Raw genomic sequence first — 24642 nt, forward strand, 5'->3', positions numbered from 1 at the left:
GAAAAAGGAGAATCTAGTTCTCCACTCCTTAAATATGGGGTATGGGGTCTGGGGTAACTATTTGACTTGAGTTGGCCAATGGGACATTAGTAAGACAAACAAAACAAAACAAAAGCCTGGGACTGATTTTCTTAACTGTCTTGTGACCCCACCACTGCCACCACATTTTCTGGTCTGCTAGAAAATGAGAGACCATAAAGAGAGAGGCCCCAGTCTTCCCTGCTCCCGCCAAGCCACCAGCTGATGAAAGACAGGTGAGGGATGCCAGCTGAGACCAGCAAAAGGATAGCATGCCTGAGCCCAGCCCAAACAGCCTAGTACAGTTTGGGGTGATTTGGGATACATAAGGCATAGTCGCGGCCATATTTTTATATAACCTTGATTTTTTATTCCAAGTGAGTTCTATAATATAGAATATATTCTATATTTGGTTGTTTATATGGCAAGACAATTTGGTTGTCCAAATGAGATCTGGTTATTCTGACACTTGTAAAGAAGAAACTAGATTGGTTAGAACCGTTTCTATTACTGCTTGGGTGACAACTCATTATGGTTTGAAAGGGAAAAAGAAAAAGAAATGATTGTTGAATGCTAAGTCAATACAATGGATATGAAGCTTAAGTATGAAGAAGCGTGAAATGTATTAAGACAAGCACCCAAAAGTTGAATGGAAAAGATTTATTTTTTGTTCCATTGTACAAGACTTTTCTAAAAATTTCCCTGGGATGCGAACACAGTAGGTGCTCAGTGCAGCCTACAGATGTCTGTTTTACCTATAACACAGATGAAATATTTTATATCTACAATGAATAAAATAAAAAGGAATAGAAGTCATATTTCTCTTTAAAAAATTTTTTTAGTGTTATTTATTTTTGAGAGAGAGAGAGGGAGACAGAGTGTGAGCAGGGGAGGGGCAGAAAGAGAGGGAGGACAGAATCCGAAGCAGGCTGCAGGCTCCAGGCTCCAGGTCATCAGCACAGAGCCCAAAGTGGGCCTCAAACTCATGAACCATGAGATCAGGACCTGAGCCAAAGTCTGATGCTTAACCAACTGAGCCACTCATGCGCTCCTGCCTTTCTCTTTTAATTATATTTGCAGAAGATTTAGACAGAGTTACAATCCAAATTACCCTCAATTTGATTACCAGGCTCTCTGCCTCTGCCAGGAGCTGGAGCTACGGGTTTACCCTGATCTGTCTGATTGCTTAGTTCTCCAAAGATGCCCAAGCAGCTCATGTGGAGGAAGGGGATATTGTCAGAAAGACCTGGAAGCTAAATATTCAAGCATGTTTGGGTTAAGAAGTGGAGGAAGGGTCTGATGTTTAAATGCCAGTTTCAAGTAAATAATACAGAAAGGGGGAGGGTAGAGACAGTTGAGTTGGAATGAGTCCCAAGACCCAACCAAGATGCTAGCCAAAAGACCAGGGACAAACTGTGTTCATAATCTCCACTTAAATGCCTAAACTAAACTCATCAACTCTCCTTCATTGCTGGTCTTCCCCCAGTATTTCCCCGTCTCTGTTGATAACCCTAGAAAGCTGATACTGTGACCTAAAACGCTCGGGCCATCCTAAGTTCATTCTGCTCTTATCATTCCTAATGCCCAATTCTCAATGAAGTGGTCTATTTCAACTCCTCTGTATGTTGTTAAACCAGCCTTACTCCACTCCACACCTATTGACACTGCTTCTACCTTAAACAATGTATACCCTTCTTTTACCATGCCTTCCCCCCAACCCTTCTTCAAAACTCATTGTCCAAAAAACTCAAAGTGATCTTTCTCACCCTAAATCTCATCGTTTCAGTCATATAACCACATTTCTTTATAAATCACTAGGCAAGATAACAACTTGAGCACAGATCTCTGGCTCTCTCTTCACAAGCCCAACTAAAACGGAGTGTACAAACCCCAGGGGGACACTGTCACAACCTGGAAGCTACAGAAGCTATTCAGAGGCACTTCTGGTAGATGGAGTACAAATGGGGCCAGAGTAAACGCATCCTGGGCTGACATCAGATTCATGACATGCTCCCCCAAAGCAGCAGGTACCTGAGGGAAGCGGAGGCAATTCCAGCCCTGGAAAATGTCACTTTTTTCTTTGGAAGACAGAAGGTTGGACAGAAAAACAGGCCATGTTGCACATTGGAATTTCACATTCCACCACTGAAGCAGCGGCCCTAGTGTCCACTGTGCAGGGATGGCGGGACAGGGCCGTGCACTAAAGGAGGCAGTGGGCTTGGAGGCCCCTTGCTGCACACCCCAGCCGGGCTGCAGGAATAGCATCTTTCCCCATAATTGAGAAGAAACCGTTCCCTTGACGGAAATATCCAGAGCACTAACTTCCTTTCATGTCCTTTAGGCGGCTGAGTCCCAGAACAAATCTCTGGCTACAGCTGTGAAAAACCAATGCTAATAGCATCCTCATATAAAGTGAGGAAAGTCAGAAAGAACTCATTCACCCCTTTTGCCAGGTAAATATCAGGTCTAGGTTATATGCAGACAGATAGAAAGAAAAAATCTAGCAACCAGTATGTAAGGGTTTTGTAACATTAAATGGAAATATGTTCAAAATTCCATTGCTTGTTAATAAAATTTGAAATAGTTATTTTACAATCTACTTTTTAATTATTTAATTTCCAAAATGTATAATTTTAATTAAAAGAGAGACTATCAAGTAAAATTAAAGATGTAAGGTTGAGTAAAGATATACATAAATCTGAAGAAATAACTATTTACCACAAAGAGAGGACAGTTATTTTTTAAGTTTTTCTCTAAGAAAGGAGTGAATCCATGGATAAACTGTTTCACTTTTTGTACTTATATGAAACTGGTCTTTCATATTTCAGGCATACAAAGTTGTCCTATTTACATTTGCATCTCAAATCAGCCTCCCTCCCCTTCAAATATATTTAAAAAGGAAGAAAACTCTAAAGACTCCAACAACAGCAACAAAAAATATACGTCAGAACTAAAAAACGTATTTGGTAAAGTTGCAGGATATAAAATCAACATATAAAAATCAGCTATGTTCCTATACATAATGGATATTCTGAAAAAGAGATGAGGGAAACAATGCCTCATAATAGCATGAAAAATAATAAATTATTTAGGAATAAATTCAATCAAGGAAGTAAAAGATCTGTACACCAAAGACCACAAAACATTGATGAAAGGGATTAAAGAATACACAAATAGATGGAAAGATATCTCATGTTCATGAGACTGGAAGAGTTAGTAATGCTAAAATGTCCATAATATTTAAAGTCATCTACAGATTCAATAAAATCCCTATCAAATTTCCAATAGCATTTTTCATAGAAATTAAAAAAAAATACCAGAAGTCATATGGAACCACAAAATATCTGAATAGACAAAACAATCTTTAGCAAGAAGAAGAGAACTGTAGGCATCACACTGCCTGATTTCAAAATATATTACAAAGTTATGATATTCAAAGCAGTATGGTACCATCATAAAAACAGACATATAGACCAATGGAATGGAATAGAGAGTCCAGAAATAATTCCATACTTATACAGTCAACTGATCTTCAACAAGAGTGCCAAGGCTATATAATGGGTAAAGACAGCCTCTTCAACAAATGGTGCTGGGAAAACTGGAGGTCCACATCCAGAAGAATGAAAATGCACCCTTATCTCACACTGTATATAAGAATCAACTCAAAATGGATTAAAGACGTACACATAAGACCTGAAATTATAAAACTACTAGAAGAAAGTATAGCGGAAAAAGCTTCTTGACATTGGTCTAGACAATTTTTTTTAAATGTGACTCCAAAAGTACAGGTAACAAAAGCAAAGATATATAAGTAGAATTACATTTAACTAAAAAGTTTCTACATATTAAAGAAGCCATCAACAGAGTGAAGAGGCAACCTAAAGAATAGGAGAAAATATTTGCAAATTTACATTTAGTCAATATCCACAATATAAGGAACTCAAACAACTTAATAGCAAAACCCCAAATAACCCAATTTAAAAATGGGTAAAGGACCCAAACAGATATTTCTCAAAAGAAGGCAAACAAATGACCAATAGGTATATGAAAAGGTGCTCGACATCAATAATTACCAGAGAAATGCAAATTAAAGCCATAATGAGATATCACTTCACATCTGTTGGAATGACTATTACATTAAAAAACAAATACACACAGAAGAGGGAACAAGTGCCGGCAAGGCCGTGGAGAAAGGGAGCCCTTGGAAACTGCTGCTGGGAATGTAAATTGGTGTCACTTTAATGGAATCCAATATGGTGGTTCCTCAAAAAACTATGAATAGAACTGCCATTCAACCCAGCAATACCACTTCTGGGCATATATTCAAAGGAAATTAAATCCCTGTCGCCAAGAGATGTCTGCATCCGCATGTTCACTGTAGCACTATTCCCAATAGCCAAGATAGGGAAAAACCTATCCATTGATGGATAAATGGATAAAGAAAACTTAATGTATATACACAATGGGCACATTATTAAGCCTTAAAAAAGGAAATTCTGCCATTTGCAACAACATGGATGCACCTGGAAGGCATTATGCGAAGTGAAATAAGTCAAACATAGAAAGATAAATACTGCATAATCCCACTTACATGTCAACCTAAAAACGTTGAATTTATAAATGTAGACCTTAAGTGTTCTCACCAAACACACAAAAAACTACGTGAGGTGATGGATATGCCAGTTAGTTTCATCATGGCAATCATTTCAAAAGGTATTTGTATATCAAACCATCACACTGAACACATTAAGTATATACAGTATTTATTTGTCAATTATACCTCAAAAGAACTGGGAAAAAGCCCCCTCTAACCTCCAAAGGTAGCAATAGATACACATCGTTGACATAGATTTTAGATTCCTTTTTTGTCGGTAGTTTTTAATTGTGGGAAATTATACATAAAAATTACCATCTCACCTATTTTTAAGGGTACAGTTCAGTGGTAAAAAGCACATTCACGATGTTGTAGAACCATGACCAGATTTTAAATTCTTCAGTGAATGTTTTATATAGTTTTTCCTGAGTATATTTGCCATGATGACGTGAAGATGTTCTATTGACATCTGGTTCAGAGTAACTGATACTAAATAAATAAGGTACACAGATGTATGTATAAAAGACTAAATCTTGCGGAGTTTCCAGCACTATTATTCCAGGAATATCTAAGCATCTTACCTCCTGTGCTTCGTGGGCTATTAACTGTTCCCTCAACAGCCTCCGCCGTCTTTTCTCCCTTTGCTCTCGCGCAAAAGCATCCTCCTCAAGGCGCTTTTGGATTTTTTTAATGTAGTCATCATCCGAATAAGTGTTTAACAAATCAGTAGTTGTCTGGCCTGCTGTATCTGAAGAAGGCTTGGAGGCACTAAGGACAACGGTTTTTATTTGGATTTAGAGAAACAATGTAAGCACATGCCACTACTTACAACTATGGAGGAAGACCTCAGGAAAAGGCTCTCTTCAGTGCTCTGTTAACTTATTAATCCAAGCATTAAAGCGCACCTTAGAACTTCACTGTGACATCCATGTCTTAGCATTTGATTCCATTCACCCTATTTCTGGACTGTACATTGGGAGGTCCGTAGCATAGTCTTCTTTCTAGGCCTATCGTCTATTTGTTCTTTCACTTCCCATGGTCTTCACCGTGCTGAGAGATTGGGGTTTCTTTCCCTTTCCTGTGTGCTGGCTCTAGGCCTCTTGCCTCTCCGGTCTTGAGTTAAGAGTAAGCACAATATTGATAACCAAAGTGTCAGGAGAGGCACACCTCCGCAAAAGTCAGCCAGTTCTACTGACGTCAGGACACGGAGAGTACTTCCATGGATGGCTCAGTCCACTACTCCCCTGTGCAAATGCAAGTTGCTCTATGAACTCCCACCAGCGTCCTGAATGCTTAGAGCAGTGGGCCCGCTCTTACTGCAAGCTTTCCAGCTAAAAATTGACTTGCTCATCATGCCACGCTTGCACCTACAAGACTGACCTCGCCTCTTGCCCAAGTCCTGGAGACACAAGTAAGAAGACCTACTTGGCTTCTTGTCCCACCTCAGGTCCAAAATGAAGGCTCGGGGAGAGCCTGGTGGTCTTACCAACAGAAAGCAAACACTCTCAGTTTAGTGGAATGATGGTGGCTTAGTACAGAATTTATAGACTCGTTCAAAAGTTATCTTTGAAAGTAAAAGATACAGGGGTGCCTGGGTGACTCAGTCAGTTAAGGGTCTGACTTCAACTCAGATGATATCAGAGTTCATGAGTTCGAGCCTCACATCAGGCTCTGTGCTGACAGCTCAGAGCCTAAAGCCTGCTTATTCTGTCTCCCTCTGTCTTTGCCTCTCCCTCATTCACATTTCTCTTTCTCTCTCTCTTTCTCAAAAATAAATAAACATTAAAATAAATAAATAGAAGTCTGTTAAGAAAAGTAAAATACACATTTTTATGTATATAAGGATGAAATAATTCTTATCTGCATTATCTCCTTACAAAATAAACCCAATACAACAGTAGAATGGGACAAGATGTATCTTGTTACCTGACAGTAAATAACAAGTTTTAATATTATAAGTAATTATTTTTAATATTATAAGTTATTAATGTATTCAGTTTAAATATAACTTACTGTCTTATTCAAAAGACAAGGATACATTATTGTATGTAGGAACTAAATAGTCATCTTCTTACACAAACAGAAGTATTACAGAAGTATAAAAGCACAGTTAATTCATGTTTAATGAAGTAGTAATAATTGCATGTATATAGCATAGATCATATTGTATTATGGTTCATTTTTTGTACATTTGCGGCTCCCAGATGAACTCTGAGCTCATGAATACCGTAGTACACTCCTCTCTGCCCATGAGCCTCATCATCCTGACATTTAGTTGATGTCTGCTAAGTTTCAGATATGCTAAGAAGCACTATACAGAGTAAGTTTTTAAAAATCACACACTGAAATTCTGGTTACTTTATCAGCAGGGGCTCAACCTCCAGTTGTATTCTGTCACTAAGAGGTCTTGAGCAGAGCTTGTGTAGCCAGAAAAGCCTCAGGAGGATCAAAGACAAAGTTTAACCGTATTTACTAAGATTTAGTTCAATTAAGTACTTATGAAAATGTGGCATAACTTTTTAGATTACTCATTAAAATTCTTATTATATTTTTACTCAAGTGTGATCTTATAAAGAGTTTGCTTTTGATTATACATGGGTTAATATACTTAACATAGTCTTTGTCCTTTATGTATCAATCAGTCTGCCCTTCACCATCCATCTGCTATCTCATTCCAATTAAAGGCTGAAGAAAGCTACATGATATTTAGTTGAATATTCATTTTCCTAGATGTGGGTTTCTCGGCAATAATTATGTTTTCTCTATATCTGCTTGTCAGGCCTCCACAGGGTTAATAATTGGTGTGTTATTACATGACTAGTGATTGGAACCTTGGCCAAATTTGTGTGTATTTAAAAAGTAATTGGGGGCGCCTGGGTGGCTCAGTTGGTTAAGTGCCCAACTTCAGCTCAGGTCATGATCTCATGGTTCATGGGTTCGAGTTCAGAGCCTGGAGCCTGCTTCCGATTCTGTGTCTCCCTCTCTCTCTGTGACTCAAAAATAAATAAAACATTAAAAAAAAGTAAAAAAAAAAGTAATTGATAGGAACAGACTAAAGAAAATCTATGAATCCAAATGTCAAATTACAGCAGCCAACAATCTCAGCTAAAATATATATATCCATGTATATATCTGTATGTTTATATATATGTATATGTATATAACAGCTATAAAATAGCATTTATTGTTTGTTTTAGAAAATAAAGACATTGTACATTTGGGTAAAAAGCAGCCATGAGAGCTCCTGAGTTTCTCTGAGACAACATTTCACTTTTCCACAGAAGAAAAAAGATGGACTTAGAGGTGACGTCCCTGAGGAACTGTGTCAGGAGCAACTGTGAAAGAGGCAGCTGCAGAAATTGCTCCTTCTGGTCAACTTATGAGATTTTAGTGCTTTCTGGCATTAAGTAGTGTGAAGTTTTTGAAAGAGCCCAGAACATGCTTGATCCTAAACTAAATATTGAGAATGAACTAATGTAGTGATTAATAAAAGGGGCTTAACAAAGGACATAACGTCCCATAACATTTAAAAGTTTTCTCAAGACCAGTGCTTCCCAACATTCTTTAAAGAGAAAACGCTCTCTTGCAGCCTACTGGAAGGGGTTTGCAGTCCCAGATGGGGCTGCACTGTCACAGGTGACAGGACCAGGGAGTCTGGCAACCCCAAGACCTATCTTGTCCCTCTGAGAATTGAAGTGAGGATGTCTATGTTTCATGCCTCCCAGGGCTAAGTCTCTGGCATGACCAAGTTAAGGCTTCTACATGGAAAGGACCTGTGATAGACACTGCTATTTCCTTTCCTTTTTCCTCAAAACAGAGCCCTGGTTATATTCAGGAAAACAACGTACCCAGCTAAAGACTACAGTTCCCAGCCTTCCATTCTGCTCGGTATGGCCATGAAGTCTGGCCAATAAAATGAAAGCACCAATGTTACCTGGGACTTTGGGGAAGCTTCTTAGAAGGAGCTATTTCAGCTTTTTCTACTTTTTGCCAATCCTTCCTTACATCGAGAACATGGATCGAATGGCCAGAACCCCAGGAGCAATCTTTTTTTGTGAGTTGAGCTCCACATCAGGCTCTGTGGGAGCAGCATGGAACCTGCTTGGGCTCCCTCTTCTTTCTCCCTCTCTGCCTCTTCCCAGTCATGCTGTATCTCTCTCAAGTGAAAAAAACCTTTTTTTTTAAAAAAGAGTTTCTGCAGAGGGTAGAAGAGAAGGTAATAAATGTATCCTTCATTTTGCTTTCTTTTCCTTCCATACCTGACTTCCTCACCATCTCTTCTTCTTTTTCTTACTCCTCTTCATTTGATTGTTTATTTCCCTCAGAAATACTACTGGAACTGATTTTCATAATTTGTGTCTGTTTTTCTTCTTTAACTGAGATTTAATCCATCTTCCATAAAAGTTAAGTGACTAGAATTTGGGTAGTTTTGACTTAAAAATGCAGAAGAACTCAGGGCACCTGGGTGGCTCAGTCGGTTGGGCCTCCGGCTTCGGCTCAGGTCAGATCTCATGTTTGTGGGTTCGTGCCCCACGTCAGGCTCTGTGCTGACAGCTGGCTGAGAGCCTGGAGCCTGCTTCCGGTTCTGTGTCTCCTTCTCTCTCTCCCCCTCCCCCTCTCATGCTCTATCTCTCTCTGTATCAAAAGTAAATAAAACATTTAAAAAAAAAATGCAGAAGAACTCAAGTTGCTCCTACCTATGTAATCCATAATCCCTAATCGATTATCTTCTGTGAGCCAATGACCTCTAATAGGAAAGAAAAAGAGAGAGGATCTTTATCTTTGGGCAAATGAAGCCCATTAACCAGGCATTTTTTGCAATGAACTCATGGAACTGACCGTCTTAGTGACAGTAAAACTCATCTGACAACTTTTTATTGCTGTTCCCTGTGCTAAATGCTGAGGATGCAACATGAAAGGAACCAACTAGAGTCTAATAAAGTCTTTACTGTGATAAATTTAAATTAGTGGTTAACCTGAAACAATTTTCATGAATGTTTTAAAAGTGTGTAAACTTACGACAGTAAGCACAGCATAGAAAAATAAATTAACTTCACATCTCATAATAGACACTTTCCCTCTTGTTCTTCACAAAAGTTGTTAATGAACAATTCATCCAAATTTTAGCTCATTTACCTTCCTTCATATATTCCCCTCATGAAAATTCAACAAAGTAAAAAGATCTTTGGAGCAGCTACTCCCAATAAACTATTTCTAAGCATTTCAAAGTTACAGTAGGACAAAATGAAGTTACAGCAATTCACATCTCACCTTTCTTTTGCTTGGAGATCCTTTTTTATTAATGCTTCAAACTTCTTAATCTCATTGGCCACATCCTTTAAAGACAATTCATTATCAATTTTCTGCCTCTAAAAACCACTGAAAATCTTCATTTTACAAATTTACAAGATGGTACGTACTACTATTCCAAGCTAATTAGGAGATAAGATATAAAAGGCTGTACTCTAGGATATTTTTATAATTCTGCTCAGGCTAGCTACAACTCAGAGAATGTGAAAACTGCCTAACTTGAATTATTCTGTTCACGATTCCAGTTCTGACAGTGTAACAAAGGCCATTTGATGAGAAAGATGATTACCTAGGAGTGAGGCCATGGACTTTTACCTGCAATTCTTTTAAATAAGCGTAAGAATTTTTGGATATAAATACTTCTTCAAAAATTGTTGCCTCAGATATTTTAAGCATTTCTTGTGCAACATTATTTATTAATTTGCTCTCTCAAAATTATTTTTGCTCATCTTCTGTCTACTGCAAATCTTTATGAATAAGCTTTAATCAACTCAGAGAAATATAAGAACTATATACTTTTTTAAAATTTGGGTCTGAAAAATCCTTATGGGTATTATTCTTTAGAATCAAGTATAAGATCTTTTTCAAATATTAAAAAATAAAGAAGTATGGATTAACACAAAACACAAGAGATTTAGATACTGGAGAGACGTGCTGTCTCTGCTTTACCAACCAGCACTGTGGATGAGAGTGAAACACAGAGGCTTCTGGAGTCTCAGTTTCCTTACTTAGAAATGGAGAGCAATAATACCCTAGTTGGAGAGTTATTTACAAAATAAAGATAATGTAAAGCGGCCAACCCAGACTGACATATAGCAGATTCTCAATAAATGGTAGCTATTATTCTTTTCCTGAGGTCACAGGAGAGCATATCATTAATAACCACTGTAGCATATGCAGTGTAGATTGGAAGAATTAGTATCAAAATGTCATATTGCTTCCCTGTGAAATATAAGCACACCGTATCCTACTGGAATGACTGACAGCTGGTAGGTCAGTAAAATATCACTAGGATAGGTATCTTAAGTTGAAAGTAGGCAAGCAAACCACTTAACATTTCTGGACTCAGAAAAATGCATGGTGAGAAAGATTTGAGTAAAGCATTGTGGGAATGCCAAGTGCACCTTGAATGACACCTGTGTCCATGGCTGTTACGGCCCATCACAGAGGCACTATTCTATACTACTTTGTAGTGACCACAGGATCCTTCTCAACACAGGAGTCTAGATTGGTACTGTCATTTAATATGAGTTTCTTATCCCTGACCTAAAGCTACATTCTCTGATTCCGAACAAATAACAGTATAAAATGGATTAGATATGCATGCAGTGGAGGGGTTTTGAATGAGAAGGAACGATGCCACAGATAATAGGAAAAGGAACTAAGAAGTTGGGGGAGTTCTCTCTCTATGTTTTAGAAAAAGATTAACACAACGCCCTATTAAAGGATTATCACCTTACCTCTGCCTCTTTTTTCTTTTTCATCATTTTTTGCGCCTCGAGTGCTTTCAAAGTACGGTTTGATGCAGGTTTAGGAATCTGAATGATAGCTGCTTGGATTTTGGCCATTATTTCATTTTGTCGTCTTCTGCTCAAGCGTTGCTGCATGTCCCGTATACATTAATTATTCCATGCATTAGAATAACAGGCTATGCTATACACTCAGGTTCACATACATACATTTTTCCACTGAAACTCTCAGAACCCAGCAATTTACCAGTGGACTAAGGGTCACAGCTGTGTAATATTAGGAAGCAGATGTCAATATGACTCATATTTTTTATTTTTTTAAATGTTTTTATTTATTTTTGAGAGACAGAGAGAGACAGAGTAAGCAGGGAAGGGGCAGAGAGAGAGAGGGAGACACAGAATCCAAAGCAGGCTCCAGGCTCTGAGCTGTCAGCACAGAGCCCGACATGGGGCTTGAACTAATAAGCAATGAGACCATGACCCGAGCTGAAGTCGGACACTCAACCAACAGAGCCACTCAGGTGCCTCTCAATATGACTCATATTGAAAAATATAATATTAATACGATTTTGGAATCCTCAAATAATTCCTATCAAATGTGTGTATCCTTTTTCTGGGTGATGATACTAAAAGGGCAATAAAAAATGTCTCAAATATGAAGAAAAACAGAATTCTTTCCTAATTCTACCTTCCTGACCTGCCCAATAATGTAAAGAGAAAATGCTGTCACTAAAGGTGGTCTGCAGAAAAAATTCCACTTAGGAGATGGTCTCTAGGAGGACTTCTGGGGAACCCAGAAGAAATGACAAACTTCCCCCAAACTCAGTCACACTTAAATGATGAATTCAGAAGCAACCTCACATATTGGATTAAATACTGAATTATGTTATAACATTATTGGATCATCTCTATGTAGGCAGTAATTATTTTCAGTAGAATATAAGGAGGAAGGGACAATTAAAAGGAAAACAATAGTGAGAATCAAAATATTAAAGAAAATAAATGCTCTAAGAAGGAACATGTAAAGGGTCTCCTGCGTGGCTCAGTCAGTTAAGCATCTGACTCTTAATTTTGGCTCAGGTTATTGTGGCCTCATGGTTCGTAGGATCAAGCCCTGCTTGGGATTCTCTCTCTCCATCTCTTTCTGCCCCTCCCCTGCTCATGTTCTTTCTCTCTCTCTCTCTCAAAATAAATAAACATCTAAAAAAAGTAATATGTAAAATTAATCATGACTTTACTACTAAAGGATTACATTAAAGAACAAATAAGATCATTAATTCCTATACCCAAAGAAGAGTAACTTTAACCACTAAAAGTAAAAAATTATAATTTAAATATACTTAAAAATTTTCTTGTCATTTTACTTTCCAAAATCTAAAGATCTTTTCTTCTTTAGAAAACCAGGGATACATAGGCTCTGCCCTTTGTCCTATTTGCTTCCTACCATTGTTAAACATAAGTTATTTCAGAACATTTAGTGGTTTCATATTTCCTTTCTCCCAACTTTCTTAGGAGACTTTCTGCATTACACTTGACACATCAAAGTCAGACAGGCTGGTTCCTTAAAAATTAGAGTCCCAGCACTTGGTTTTGACTTAAACATACTGTAAGAGTACCTTGTCTCCTGACCATGGTTGTGAAGGGGAGGCCCAACCCTCTACTCTCTGGTAAGTAATGGGATGGTAAGATGTTCCAGAGTGTGTCTCTCATCATTTCTTCCCTCCACACAGGGGGATGACTACATTCAGGATATCTTAATTTCTTGTCATTCTAAATATATGAATTAAAAAGTGATTTATCGTGCAATAAACAGAGCTATAATTCTTTTGCCTGTAGTTTACACATTCCATACTAGTCATCTGAAATTCTCTTAAAAATCCTTAGTGATTCCACACACCATCATGTGCTCAGGTTCTTAAAGGCATAGGAGATCACTAAAGATTTTCAGAGGAGTTTGAGAAACAGAGGGGAGTCAGTCAAAGCAAGAATGGCCAGAAGGAAATTAAGAGATTTTTAAGGGGGTTGGAAAAGGAAGCAAACAGAAAATTACCCCACATTGTCAGGATGAGAAAAAATGAGGCAGGACAGGAAGACTGAGGGATTGCAGAAGCGGCACCAGAGAGGGGGACGTTCTACGGCCCTTAGTGGGGACAAGAGCCATAAGTCCTCACTGGAGTGGTGAGGGGCAATCCCCTACCGCTAAGGCATCGGAAGCATTGATTTCAACCAGACAACTTAAGAAAGAGATTAAGTTGTCCTGCCACCCCAGAGAATGGCAGTTCTTGTTCTTAGTCTCAGGGAGAGGAGACAGAAGGTGTGGGGATGGAGAAAAGGGGAAACAGAGGGGGAGAACGGGGAGAGCAGGGCAGAGCACAAATCAAAGGAACATGCTACTTGAGCTACATTAATGCTTATGCAATGTGTACTATCGGCTTAAATCACAAACACTATACCACTATGTACTAATGAATTTCCGGAAAAGTTGTACTATAAAACCTTTTCCATATTAAAACATCTTTGTTCTTCCTTGAGTTTTTGGAAATTTTCAAGTTTCTCAAAATTCATGTGGATAAGATCTTCTTTCGTGTGCTTATATTTTTCTCGAAACCTGTGTGTAACCCGCATCAGATTGAAATCAGTTTGACGTGGTATCAGGTTTCTAAGTCTCTAAATGAAGAAAGCATTTCAAAAGATTCCATTATTAGAAAATAAAAGTGTACTGTCATTATAAGCACACATAAACTTGTCTTCAAAATAAAATTTCTATGAAATACTATTGTTGATGGTTAAACTAAATCCAAGCCCCATACTAATCACTTATATATTTAATTTACATAAAAACAATAAACACATGATTTTAATTCCTTCTTATAAAATAGTCTCATTATACTTTTATATTTTTTGCCCTGAGGTAAATTTTTAATAAATAGTATTCTTTATATGAATGTGTTCTTAGAAGTACATTTTCATAAGAGTAATTTTACAAAGCCAATTCAGTGTATACGAGATAATATGAGGAGCCAGATTCTTTCCATTATATAAGCTACCTCCTAGTAAAAAGTGAAGAAACATGAAATCTTCCAGGCCACTGGAAATGAGAGTGTAACAGTATAAGAAAACGAACTTCAAAGATGATTATAAAGTGGGGTACAAAGCAGCATGGCTAACGTATTTAACTAAAATGTTTATATCCAAAAGTAATCCTTAAAAGCTAAAGACTTACAAAAAGTTTTTTCTCAAATGATATTATTTCTCAAACCATTTTTGGTCCTTCTCTTTTAAAACTGCCTCAGTAGATCCTGGCACTTACTCAGAAGGTCATTTAGGGACCGATCAGTTGACTTTAAGCCCTTACACACCTTCCTGCTCTTCTAGTCTTTAAAGAAGGCACTTGTGGTGAAGAGCACTGGCTGTTATATAGAAACCAACTTGACAATAAACTATTTTAAAAAATGGCCTGGCCTCCATCTTCACAGAGGCAACAAAAATGCAAGGTCCTAGAACATCCTACTTTTCTCCCTCAATACATGTCTATATCTTCAGCTTAATTATTACCCTCCCCACCAACCCAGAAAATACTCACTGAGATATAATGGAGCCCCCTGTTAAGAATGTGGCTTCTAGAAGCCCACTGCCTAGATTTGTTTCAACTCTACCACCTACTAGCTGCATTAAGTTGGGCAAGTTACCTAACCCCTTTGCACCTCACTTTCATCATCTGTAAAATGGGAACAATAAAAGCACCTATCTCATAGGGCTGTTGTGAAGATCAAAGGAAATAACAGATACATGGCACCTGGAACAGGGCTTTGCACTCACTATGTACGATCAATAAATTTTAGTCAGTATTATTATGGAATAGACACCTGAATTTTCCTCCATCAGGATCAAAGAAAAATGCATGTCTAGCTCCTTCCTAAAATATCTCCTCCTCCACCTGGCCCATCAGGTTCATCCTCCTTTCTTCCCCAGAGAACCTTGTTCCACTTGGTTCTCACACCAGTCATCTCCCGCCACTGATTCTTTTTCTGAACTGGCAAGTTGTCCCTGTCTCTATCTATAAAGGAAACAAATAATCTCACATTTCTCTTGAGCTTCTCTCCTGTAGCTACTGTTCTTATTTTCTCTTCTCTTTTTCCTCCACATTTCTTGCATGGATAGTCTATGCTCCAGTCTTCTTCATTTCAATTGGTGATTCAACTCACACTACTCATTGACATTCCACACTACTCCACTGAAACATTTTTCTCTCCCTAAAATTTTATCTCCAAGGGGGTCGGGATCATCCTTGTGTTGGTCACGGTGCAATTGCCTAACATAAAATAGGAACCCAACAAATATTTGTTCAACAAATGAATGACTGACTCTGGGAAGGTCACCATGGCAACGTTAAACCCAGGGGCTTCTTGACCTCAAGCACATGGCTCTTACAGCGCTTGTTGCTATTTTAAACTTTATAAAGAACTTGTATACTGTTTCCTTAAAAAAAAAAAAAAGCCTAATTCTGAGGCAGGTGGAGATAATCAATTTTGTTCTAACAGTTGGGAAAAGAGAGAACTAGAGGCTGAGAGTGTTTCAGGGATTGGGTCAAAGTTAGCTTGCTTGTGAAGGAGGCAGGCTATAATACCAAGTTCTTCGGCTGTAAGCCTAATCTAATTTCCAGCTCTCTATGAATGCTGAGCTCCTTCTGCTACTGGGCTCATAAAGCTCTTAAGAATCGGCAAATCTAAAAGTGGAGATGGCCCTCACATCTATTATGTCATTGTTTCTTCATAAATTCAATGCACACATTTAATTGTTTCCATTTCTATTTAGTGCATTTCATGAGGGCAGCACCCCCCATTATCCTAGAGGCCTGGAAAAGTTAATGTACTTCAGTTACCATAAGGAAATAGCACAGGCACTAGAGGATACTTTGAACTAAAAAGCTGTATCAATTAATCAAAACACACTTAATGACTATATGCAATGTTCAAATCATTGCACCAGGCATATTCCTTGAATTTAAGGAACTAAAAATCTTGTGAGGCTTTATGACACATAAACCATGGAAGTCAGCCAACAACACCAACAGCAGGAGGTTAACACCAGAGAGTGAGAGTTGCGTGTGCCCTAGGAGTTCCACAGGAGGAATCCACGTGTACTGGGAAGGTTGCCGCAGAAGTAGATGGAGAAAAGTTTGCAGGAAGAGGAGAGATGAGAAGTGTAAGCTTGGGAAGCTTGGGTGAGAGGGAGAGGGGAGCAGAGATACACAAGAGCTATTCAAGGGCAGGTTGCTGAAGAAAAGACAGATTTTATGCTGAGGACTGGGAAGAAATGCAGTCAGAGACACAGGTGGAGACCGTTTAGCGAAAGATCCTGAATGTCAGTCCAGGTTGGAAACAGGATATATGTAAAATGGGAGGTTCCTGAGCAAAACCCAATGCAAGTGGAATTTTGGGAAGATTCATCTAGCAGTTGATTGACACCTGGTGAAAGCCAGAAGCCCGAGAGACATGTTAGCAGGTTGTGGCAGTAGCTCACGCGGGGATATGAGCAGAGATATGACAGGGCAAAAATGGAAAGAGATGGAGCAAGGCATAAAAACACTGGGAGTTAGCAACACACAGAATTTGATACACTGGTGGTCATGTGGAGGGAAACATCAAAATGGGTATATGAATTGAAAGCATTAATATAAAACAAAACACCAGTATGGCCAATAACATACATAACAGACACAGACACCCAACGGGGCTTTTTTTAAATGCAACGTCCGTCATGTCCCCTTGCCAAGTTTTACACGGCGGTATGCTTACGTTCCTTTGTGTACTTACATCTCGAAAAGCCTCGCTTTTCATGCTTTGGTATCTGGCATATGCTGGGGGCTGCATGGTTTGCATCTCCACTGCGGTCAGCCCACTTTTCTTCTTTTTCTGAAGAACGGTGTACAACTGATACAAAAGTTTTGTTGCCGCCCCAGGCTTTTCTGTGATGATGCTGTGGGCCACATTCTGGTCAAACTGCACACCCAGAAGGCGAAGTGTTGGCTCCAAGCGAGAAAAATTATTAAGTTTGGCATTTGAAACTCTAGGCATAAAAATATTTGTCAGAGTTAGACGCTGACATGGAATTACATGGAATTAAACACAAACAACAATATCCAACGCATGATCATAATCTGATATGATGAATTATCCCATGTTCTTTATAATATCCATGTTCCTCTGTGAAACCACTCAGTCATGTAAATACACTGAGATTTTCTATTGTCCACAACTCCACCCACTTATTTCTCTTGAATAGTGAAACTAAAAACTCATTTTATACACTTTTCTGCTTAAATAGAGGCTAGAATTTTTTATAGGAAGTCAGCACAAAAAGAGATATCTAAGTGACTTGTTCTAAACGGAAAAACAGCTATAGTTTTGAAAAATATTTTACCCAGAAGGCAAAACTGTAATTTAGAATCCCATTTCTTTAGGGGTGCCTCGGTGGCTTGTGGCTCAGTGGGTTAAGTGGTGGACTTGGGCTCAGGTCATGGTCTCATGATTTGTGGGTTCGAGCTCCACATCGGACTCTGGACTGACAGCTCAGAGCCTGCAGCTTCCTTCAATTCTGTGTCTCCCTATCTCTCTGTCCCTCCCCAACTCATGCTTGGTCTCTGTTTCTCTCAAAAATAAATAAACATTTAAAAAATTTAATTTCCATTGCTTGAAATGATATTAATGACTCAAGTCTGAAAATAGCCCTAAATGTTGCACTGACAACTTTAACAACAATCCTCTCAAAAAAGCAAAACAAAACAAACAAACGAAACAACAATCCTCTCAGGCACTGTCAGAAATATTGGATTAAATAGTATTAGCTATGCAACCTAATTAATTATGCGATTTTCACTTTAAAGTTTATATGACTACTTTAAGAATCAGTAAAGACTTTCTAATTTTAAATTATTTTTGAATCACCTATGAGATTTTAATAGTTTATTAAAGTCTGATAAAGATTAATACAGTGTATTCCCTGCCCTTGAGGGGCTCACAGTGGGACAAACACATGAGTGAACTAGAAATGATAAATTGAGGTAAGTGTTGGAATACGGGTCTCAAATGATCTAGGTCTGTCAATGAGCCTATGAATCTAGTGACAAATAGAAGACCAAAGAGATGCTGGATGCATTTTCAATTCTTGTGCCTCTTTGTGTTCCAACTAGATGCAAATATCAGTTTTAACCACTGGCCTATTCCCTCCTTGCTCTAACTTCCCAACATTTTGTGTTAGAGAAAAATATACCAAATAAACTTGAAGGTTGGAAAATAATATTCAGGAAAAACATACTGAATATACATGAATATAAGTCATAGTCCCAACCTCCCCTCACCCCACAAAAAAATAAAGATTCTGTAGGAAGGAGGGGGTTGGCACCTATTGGGTAGAATTTCTCATACAGGGTTCTACACTCAGTGACTTCATTTTAGACTATAAAGTTTTGGGGGGAATCTACAATGATCTTCAATGACCTCAATTAAGTGTTTAGAGGTTTACAGAGATTGCTTCACGCCTAAACTTTATATACTGTTGCTAGTATACTATTTCTCAAGAGGTTGCTGGGTTTTGTTTGTTTGTTTGTTTGTGATCACAGATACCACTGAAAATCTGATGAGTGCCACGAAACCTGTTCCACAAGAAGGAAACACATCCATGCACATACACAACATGTGTGCACCATTCCTAGGTGTCTGTAAACCTCCTAAAATCTAGCCTAAAAGTGCCCATTCACTGCAAATTAAAAACCCCTGCTCTAACAGGAGGTAGGGCTGAAGAAATATATGAACGATTTCTAAATATGAATAAGGAGTCAATATCATGGGAAGGCCAATGTCAACAAAAATATTGATGCAGTAACTTGACTTCCTTTTCCAGCTATGTGGTGTAACTGTCCTATTTCCTCTGTTTACTATTATTCTGTTAGCAGAAATATTTGGTAAGGCATAATTAGCATAGCAAACCACATCAACAAACTTTGAACAAAATAGTTTAAGTTAATAAAAGAGAAACAGGTCTCGGAGGGGCTGAGAAGAAATACTGAATGCTACAGGAAATCTCATAATATGAGTAAACATTTTTTTAGGTCTCATGTCCAGGTTTGCAGTTTGCTCCTCCACAACTGACCTTCCAGTTTGCCATGACAGCCATCTGCTTAAAATGAGAGGGAAGCAGCCCGTGTTTTGCAGGGTATCGTTGTGGGACAGTCAGGTCAACGACTTGTGCTTCCCTTCCCTGGACCGCACGTGACACCCCCTCTTACTCTTCCAGCACAGTTTTTCTTTCTTCCCCCCCCCATCCTAAAATTCGCATGTGTCTTGCCCACGACACATATTTGGAAAGACCACCAGAGAGCCACTTGCTGGAGATTTGGCCTGGGTCATAACTTTGGGCTACAGAGATTAGGGGCATCAAAATTCAAAAGGGAAAATCTAAAAGCTAGCACTACCTATTTCCAAATTTTATCAAAACTTAACCCTGCACCCAGGAAAAGTGGAGAGCACTTCCTCTCCTCTTACGTGCTTTACACGGCCCCAAGAATGCAGCGTGAGCCTATTAGTGTTAAGGATCAGCCACACAGTAGGCTTTAAAATGGCTGTTATGAACTGGCTGCAGTACCAGGTATAACAGTACCTCTCGCTGCAAGTTTTTAATATATAAAAACAAAATTTTAAGAACGTAACTAGCAGGCAAACTGGTGGAAGTCCACTCTTGTTGTAGCATCTGCTCAATCAGTTAGCATGAAAATCAACCTGTTTTTGTTCACAGACAAACCATGAGGACATCTTTGCTCTGGAGACAGCGTATATGATGCAAGTGATAACCTCTGAGGGAATAAAAATGCATTCCGGGAAAAGTCTTCTCCTCCTCTACGTGCAGTGTTTGCTTGTTGTTAGCGTTTGATGTCTCTGTTTCCTTGCAGCAAATTCCCAGATGTTGCAGGTATGCTGCGCAGAGGGTAGTGAGTGAGCAAGGGGAGAGGAAGATGTTTGTCTTCTCTTGCTTTTCTTTGTTGACTGGACAAAAACATGCTACTGGTAATTTGAGCATGGAGGGTTTTCCCTCTCATAAAAAGTGGAAGGAAGATAATTAAGAACAAAAATCTCATTTGAGGCAAATCCCATCTGTGGAATTATGTTTTTAATGAGCAATCAATGCCATCCATAAGAGGTAACATAAAAAAGAAATTAATAAGTTCATGGCAACTCGTGTGACATGTTTTTTTTTTGATAATTTTATCATTATGTTCATTGGTTTAGAAGATAAGACATTTCTGTCTCATACTTTGGATGCCACAGTTATTAGGTTACCTGATTAGTGTTTATTTTTTATGTATTCCTATTCTAGAACTTGGAGGAAAAATCAAATTTTCTTGAGATTTTTCTAAGACATAAGACATTTTTAGGATTATTTAAATTATTTTAGGTATCTGATACTTGCAGTTCTTATTTGCCAAGAGATTATCTATCTTCTCTTCTCCTTGCCACCTGGCGAGGGAACACATCTTACTTACAAGGTAAGTAGAAGCCGAACTCCCAGGAATATCCAAGCTCCTTTATTTTTTATACTTTTAACTGATCTGCTCATTTTTCACCCTTTGACTAGACTAAACATATCCTAGAACAGAGAATTCTCTCAGAGTTAGATGAGTTCTTCTCAGAATTACAAATTTCTAAGGCAAATAATTTCAGTTACAGGCAACATTTATATTTTAGACTAAAAAAAACTAAAAATATTAAACAAAAACTCCAAATCATGAGCCCTAGTGCTAGACATCTGCCTAAAAAATAGGCTTTGACAAAGAAGGATCCTCTTCCCCATCAAACACACTACTACAAAGATCATATCCATGGATTTACTGATCTTTGCCTTCTTTAAAAGACCACGTGCCCTGGGGGTGGAGGAGAAGTGTGTTGTTCCAAGGATTCAAGATGAATGGAATTCTGGTTGTCAGAACAAGTAGGTCCCTCTTCTCACATTAAGGAAATGATTCTCGGAGGGATAGAAAGTTAGTTCTTTGCAGTGGGTAAAAAAGCAGGGCTGTTACATATGATGTTACCCAGGGTGCACCCCTGTCCAAAGGTGGGGCAGGAGTATAAATTTGTCCTGTGCTCAGCTTGCCAATCCCTGTCCCTGATGCAAGGCTGTTTCAGCCAAAAAAGGGTTCCTCTCCTTTGCACAAAGGCCCCTCTGTTCACCAAGACCTGTCTTTATAATTGTGTCCACCTAGATGAGGTCCCTTTTTCCATTTCACACAAAGAGCCTCTATGGCCCAGCTGACAAAAGCCAATTTAGTACCTGAAATACTACATACATCATCTTGCTGGTATGATGCTTTAAGTCTTCTGTGGCTAAACAGGCACATTTCTGATAGCATTCATTTATTCAATAGAAAAACATGATTGTGTGTCAGCTGTGGGCGAAGGACAATGCTTGGAGCACAAAGAATAAACAAACACCCTCTGCAACTTTCAGGACCTGGAATTTAAATCAACAAGGAGATACCACGATACTTCCATTAGAATGACCCAAATCCAAAACACTGACAACACTAAATGTCGGCGAGGACGGGAAGCAGCGAGAACTCTCGCTCACTAACTGGGAGGAATACAAAATGGTACAGCAACTCGGGAAGACAGCTCATTCCTATAAAACAAAACGTCCTTCTAGCCCATGATCTAACAACCATGCTCCTTATTATCCACCCAAAGGAGCTGAGGTGCTGTGTCCACACAAAATCTGCATGTGGGTGTTTATAGAAGCTTTACTTACGACTGCTAAAACTTGGGAGCAACCAAGACGTCCTTCAGTAGATGAATGGATAAACTGATACCTCCTGACAATGAAATATTATTCAGTGTTAAAAAGAAATGATCTGCCAAGCCATGAGAAGACATGGGGGAAATTTAAAAGTATATTTCTAAGTGAACAAAGCCAAAAGTCTACTATTGTATGCTTCCAACTATATGACACTCTAGAAGAGGCAAGGCTATGAGACAGTAAAAACAAAACTCGGTGGTTGCCGGGGTTGAGGTGAGGGAGGGAGGAGGAGGTGGTACACAGAGGGTTTAGGGCAGTGAAAATCCTGGGTACGATACTATAATGGTAGATATCGGTCATTCCACATTTGTCCAAACCCATAGGAGGAACAACACCAAGAATGAACCCTGACGTAACTATTCACTTTGAATAAACACGAATCATTACAGGTTTATGAACTGCACCAAGTGCACCCCTCCACTGGAGGAGTAGATGATAGAGGAGGCAATGAATGTGTCAGGGCAGGGATCTCTGTGCTTTGACAATCTCTGTGCCTTCTTCTCAGTTTTTACTGTAAATCTGAAACTGCCTTAAAACAGAAAATGTAACAGAAAATAGGCAAGGATCGAATAACATTTCACAAGTGAACCTATACAAATGACTAATAAGCACATGAAAAGATGCTCAACATCATTAGTCATTAGGGAAATGCAAATTAAAATCACAGGAGACACTACTTCACACTGACTAGATAACTATAATCAAAAAGACAATAACAAGTATTGATGAGGATGTGGAAAAACTGAAACTTTCATACATTACAAGCGTGAATGTAAATGATACCAGCACTTTGAAAAACAATCTGGGTGTTCCTCAAAATTGTAAACAGACCATGTAACCCAACAATTTCACCCCTAGGCATATACCCAAGAGGAATGAAAACATTTCCATGTAAAAACATGTTCACAGCAGCACTGTTCATACAAACCGATAACTCATATCCACCAGCTAATGAATTGATAAACAAGATGAGGCATATCCAATTGAAATTATTTAGCAAGTAAATAGTAAGTAAGAAGAACGGATACACACTACAATATGGATAAACCTTGAAAACATGATCAGTTACAAAATATACATATGATATGATCCTACTGATATGAAATGTGTAAAATAGGGAAGTCTATAGAGACAGAAAATAGATTAGTGGGTACCAGGGGCCAAGTGGTTAGTGGTGATGACTGTGAATTAAACATGTAAATATGCTTAAAACCACTGAGTTGTATGCTTTACGCTGGTGAATTATGGTCTGTGAATTCTCTCTCCATATAGTTGCTAAAAACAAAACAAAAAATAATATTACAGGTATTTTTTACCAGGAATCTATATGTTGCTTCACTTCTTTTAAAGAAGGAATTAACAAAATAAGAAGTAATATGGCCTCAAATTTCAGAAATACGAGATACTAAAATGGGTCCCATCCAGAGAGGGTGCAACCATATAACTTTCACACCTTTATACTCCTGGGACAATGAAGCAAGAACATGCCAGGAGCCAACAATTTTCCCATCAATGGTGTGTTTGGCTGGTTCAGGCTTGGAAGTGAACTTGTGGCTCTTGATCTTTTTAAAGTTAACTTTGGGAACTAAAGCCATCCAAATGCCAAAGGAATTGACCTTTTTTAGCAAAAATCAATCTCACTAACCTGCTTTCTGAAAATTCTGAAAAATCACCCTGAAGTTCGAACTTGTGCAGAATTTCTCCAATCAGATAGCCACTGGAAAATGCCTTTGCAAATGATTTAGGACCTAAATTTTAAAACATAGAGATAAAAAAGTAAATATAATGTTGTATATAGAGCATAATTATTTTCATTATGTATGTATAGTATATAGAGAGTAAAACTCCAGAACTTAAATTCAAAATGTTGTGCAAATACTTCTAGAAACATGTTTTAATAATCAAAGACTGAAGTTTAACAGTAGATGTCTTATAAAGGTCCCTAAATAAATATAAATCAATGAAATTTTGAAAGAAAACACAACTTTTGATCCAATTAAGCAAAATACAAACCAATAAAATTTATCTAAATTTTATTAGTTTTTAGATCCAGATCTAAAAACAAACCTTCAGGGGCACCTGGGTGGCTCAGTCGGTTAAGTGTCTGACTCTTTTTCTTTTTAATTTTTTTTTAATGTTTTACTTACATTTGATACAGAGAGAGACAGAGCATGAGAGGCAGAGGGGCAGAGAGAGAGGGAGACACAGAATCCGAAGCAGGCTCCAGGCTCTGAGCTAGCACAGAGCCCGACGCAGGGCTCAAACCCATGAACGTGAGATCTGACCTGAGCTGAAGTCGGAGGCTTAACCGACTGAGCCACCCAGGTGCCCCTAAGTGTCTGACTCTTGATTTTGGCTCAGGTCATGATTTCACAATTCCATGGGATCAAGCCCCCAGTTGGGCTC

At 38.5% G+C, this 24642-nt stretch overlaps 1 protein-coding gene across 1 annotated transcript in view; it reads right to left on the bottom strand.

The window, feature by feature from the left end:
- Window positions 1–24642, bottom strand: part of SPEF2 (sperm flagellar 2) — a 172681-nt gene that overhangs the window by 136512 nt on the left and 11527 nt on the right. Inside the window, exons 2-7 of the mRNA XM_029941009.1 lie at window positions 23882–23984; window positions 17208–17460; window positions 13888–14058; window positions 11383–11523; window positions 9884–9948; window positions 5194–5380 (exon numbers count right to left, since the gene is read on the bottom strand). Of these exons, the coding sequence (XP_029796869.1) occupies window positions 5194–5380; window positions 9884–9948; window positions 11383–11523; window positions 13888–14058; window positions 17208–17460; window positions 23882–23984 (920 nt within the window). The remainder of the gene's footprint in view (window positions 1–5193; window positions 5381–9883; window positions 9949–11382; window positions 11524–13887; window positions 14059–17207; window positions 17461–23881; window positions 23985–24642) is intronic.

The sequence above is a fragment of the Suricata suricatta genome, chromosome 6 (genome assembly GCF_006229205.1).
Source record: "Suricata suricatta isolate VVHF042 chromosome 6, meerkat_22Aug2017_6uvM2_HiC, whole genome shotgun sequence".
Lineage (NCBI taxonomy): Eukaryota > Metazoa > Chordata > Mammalia > Carnivora > Herpestidae > Suricata > Suricata suricatta.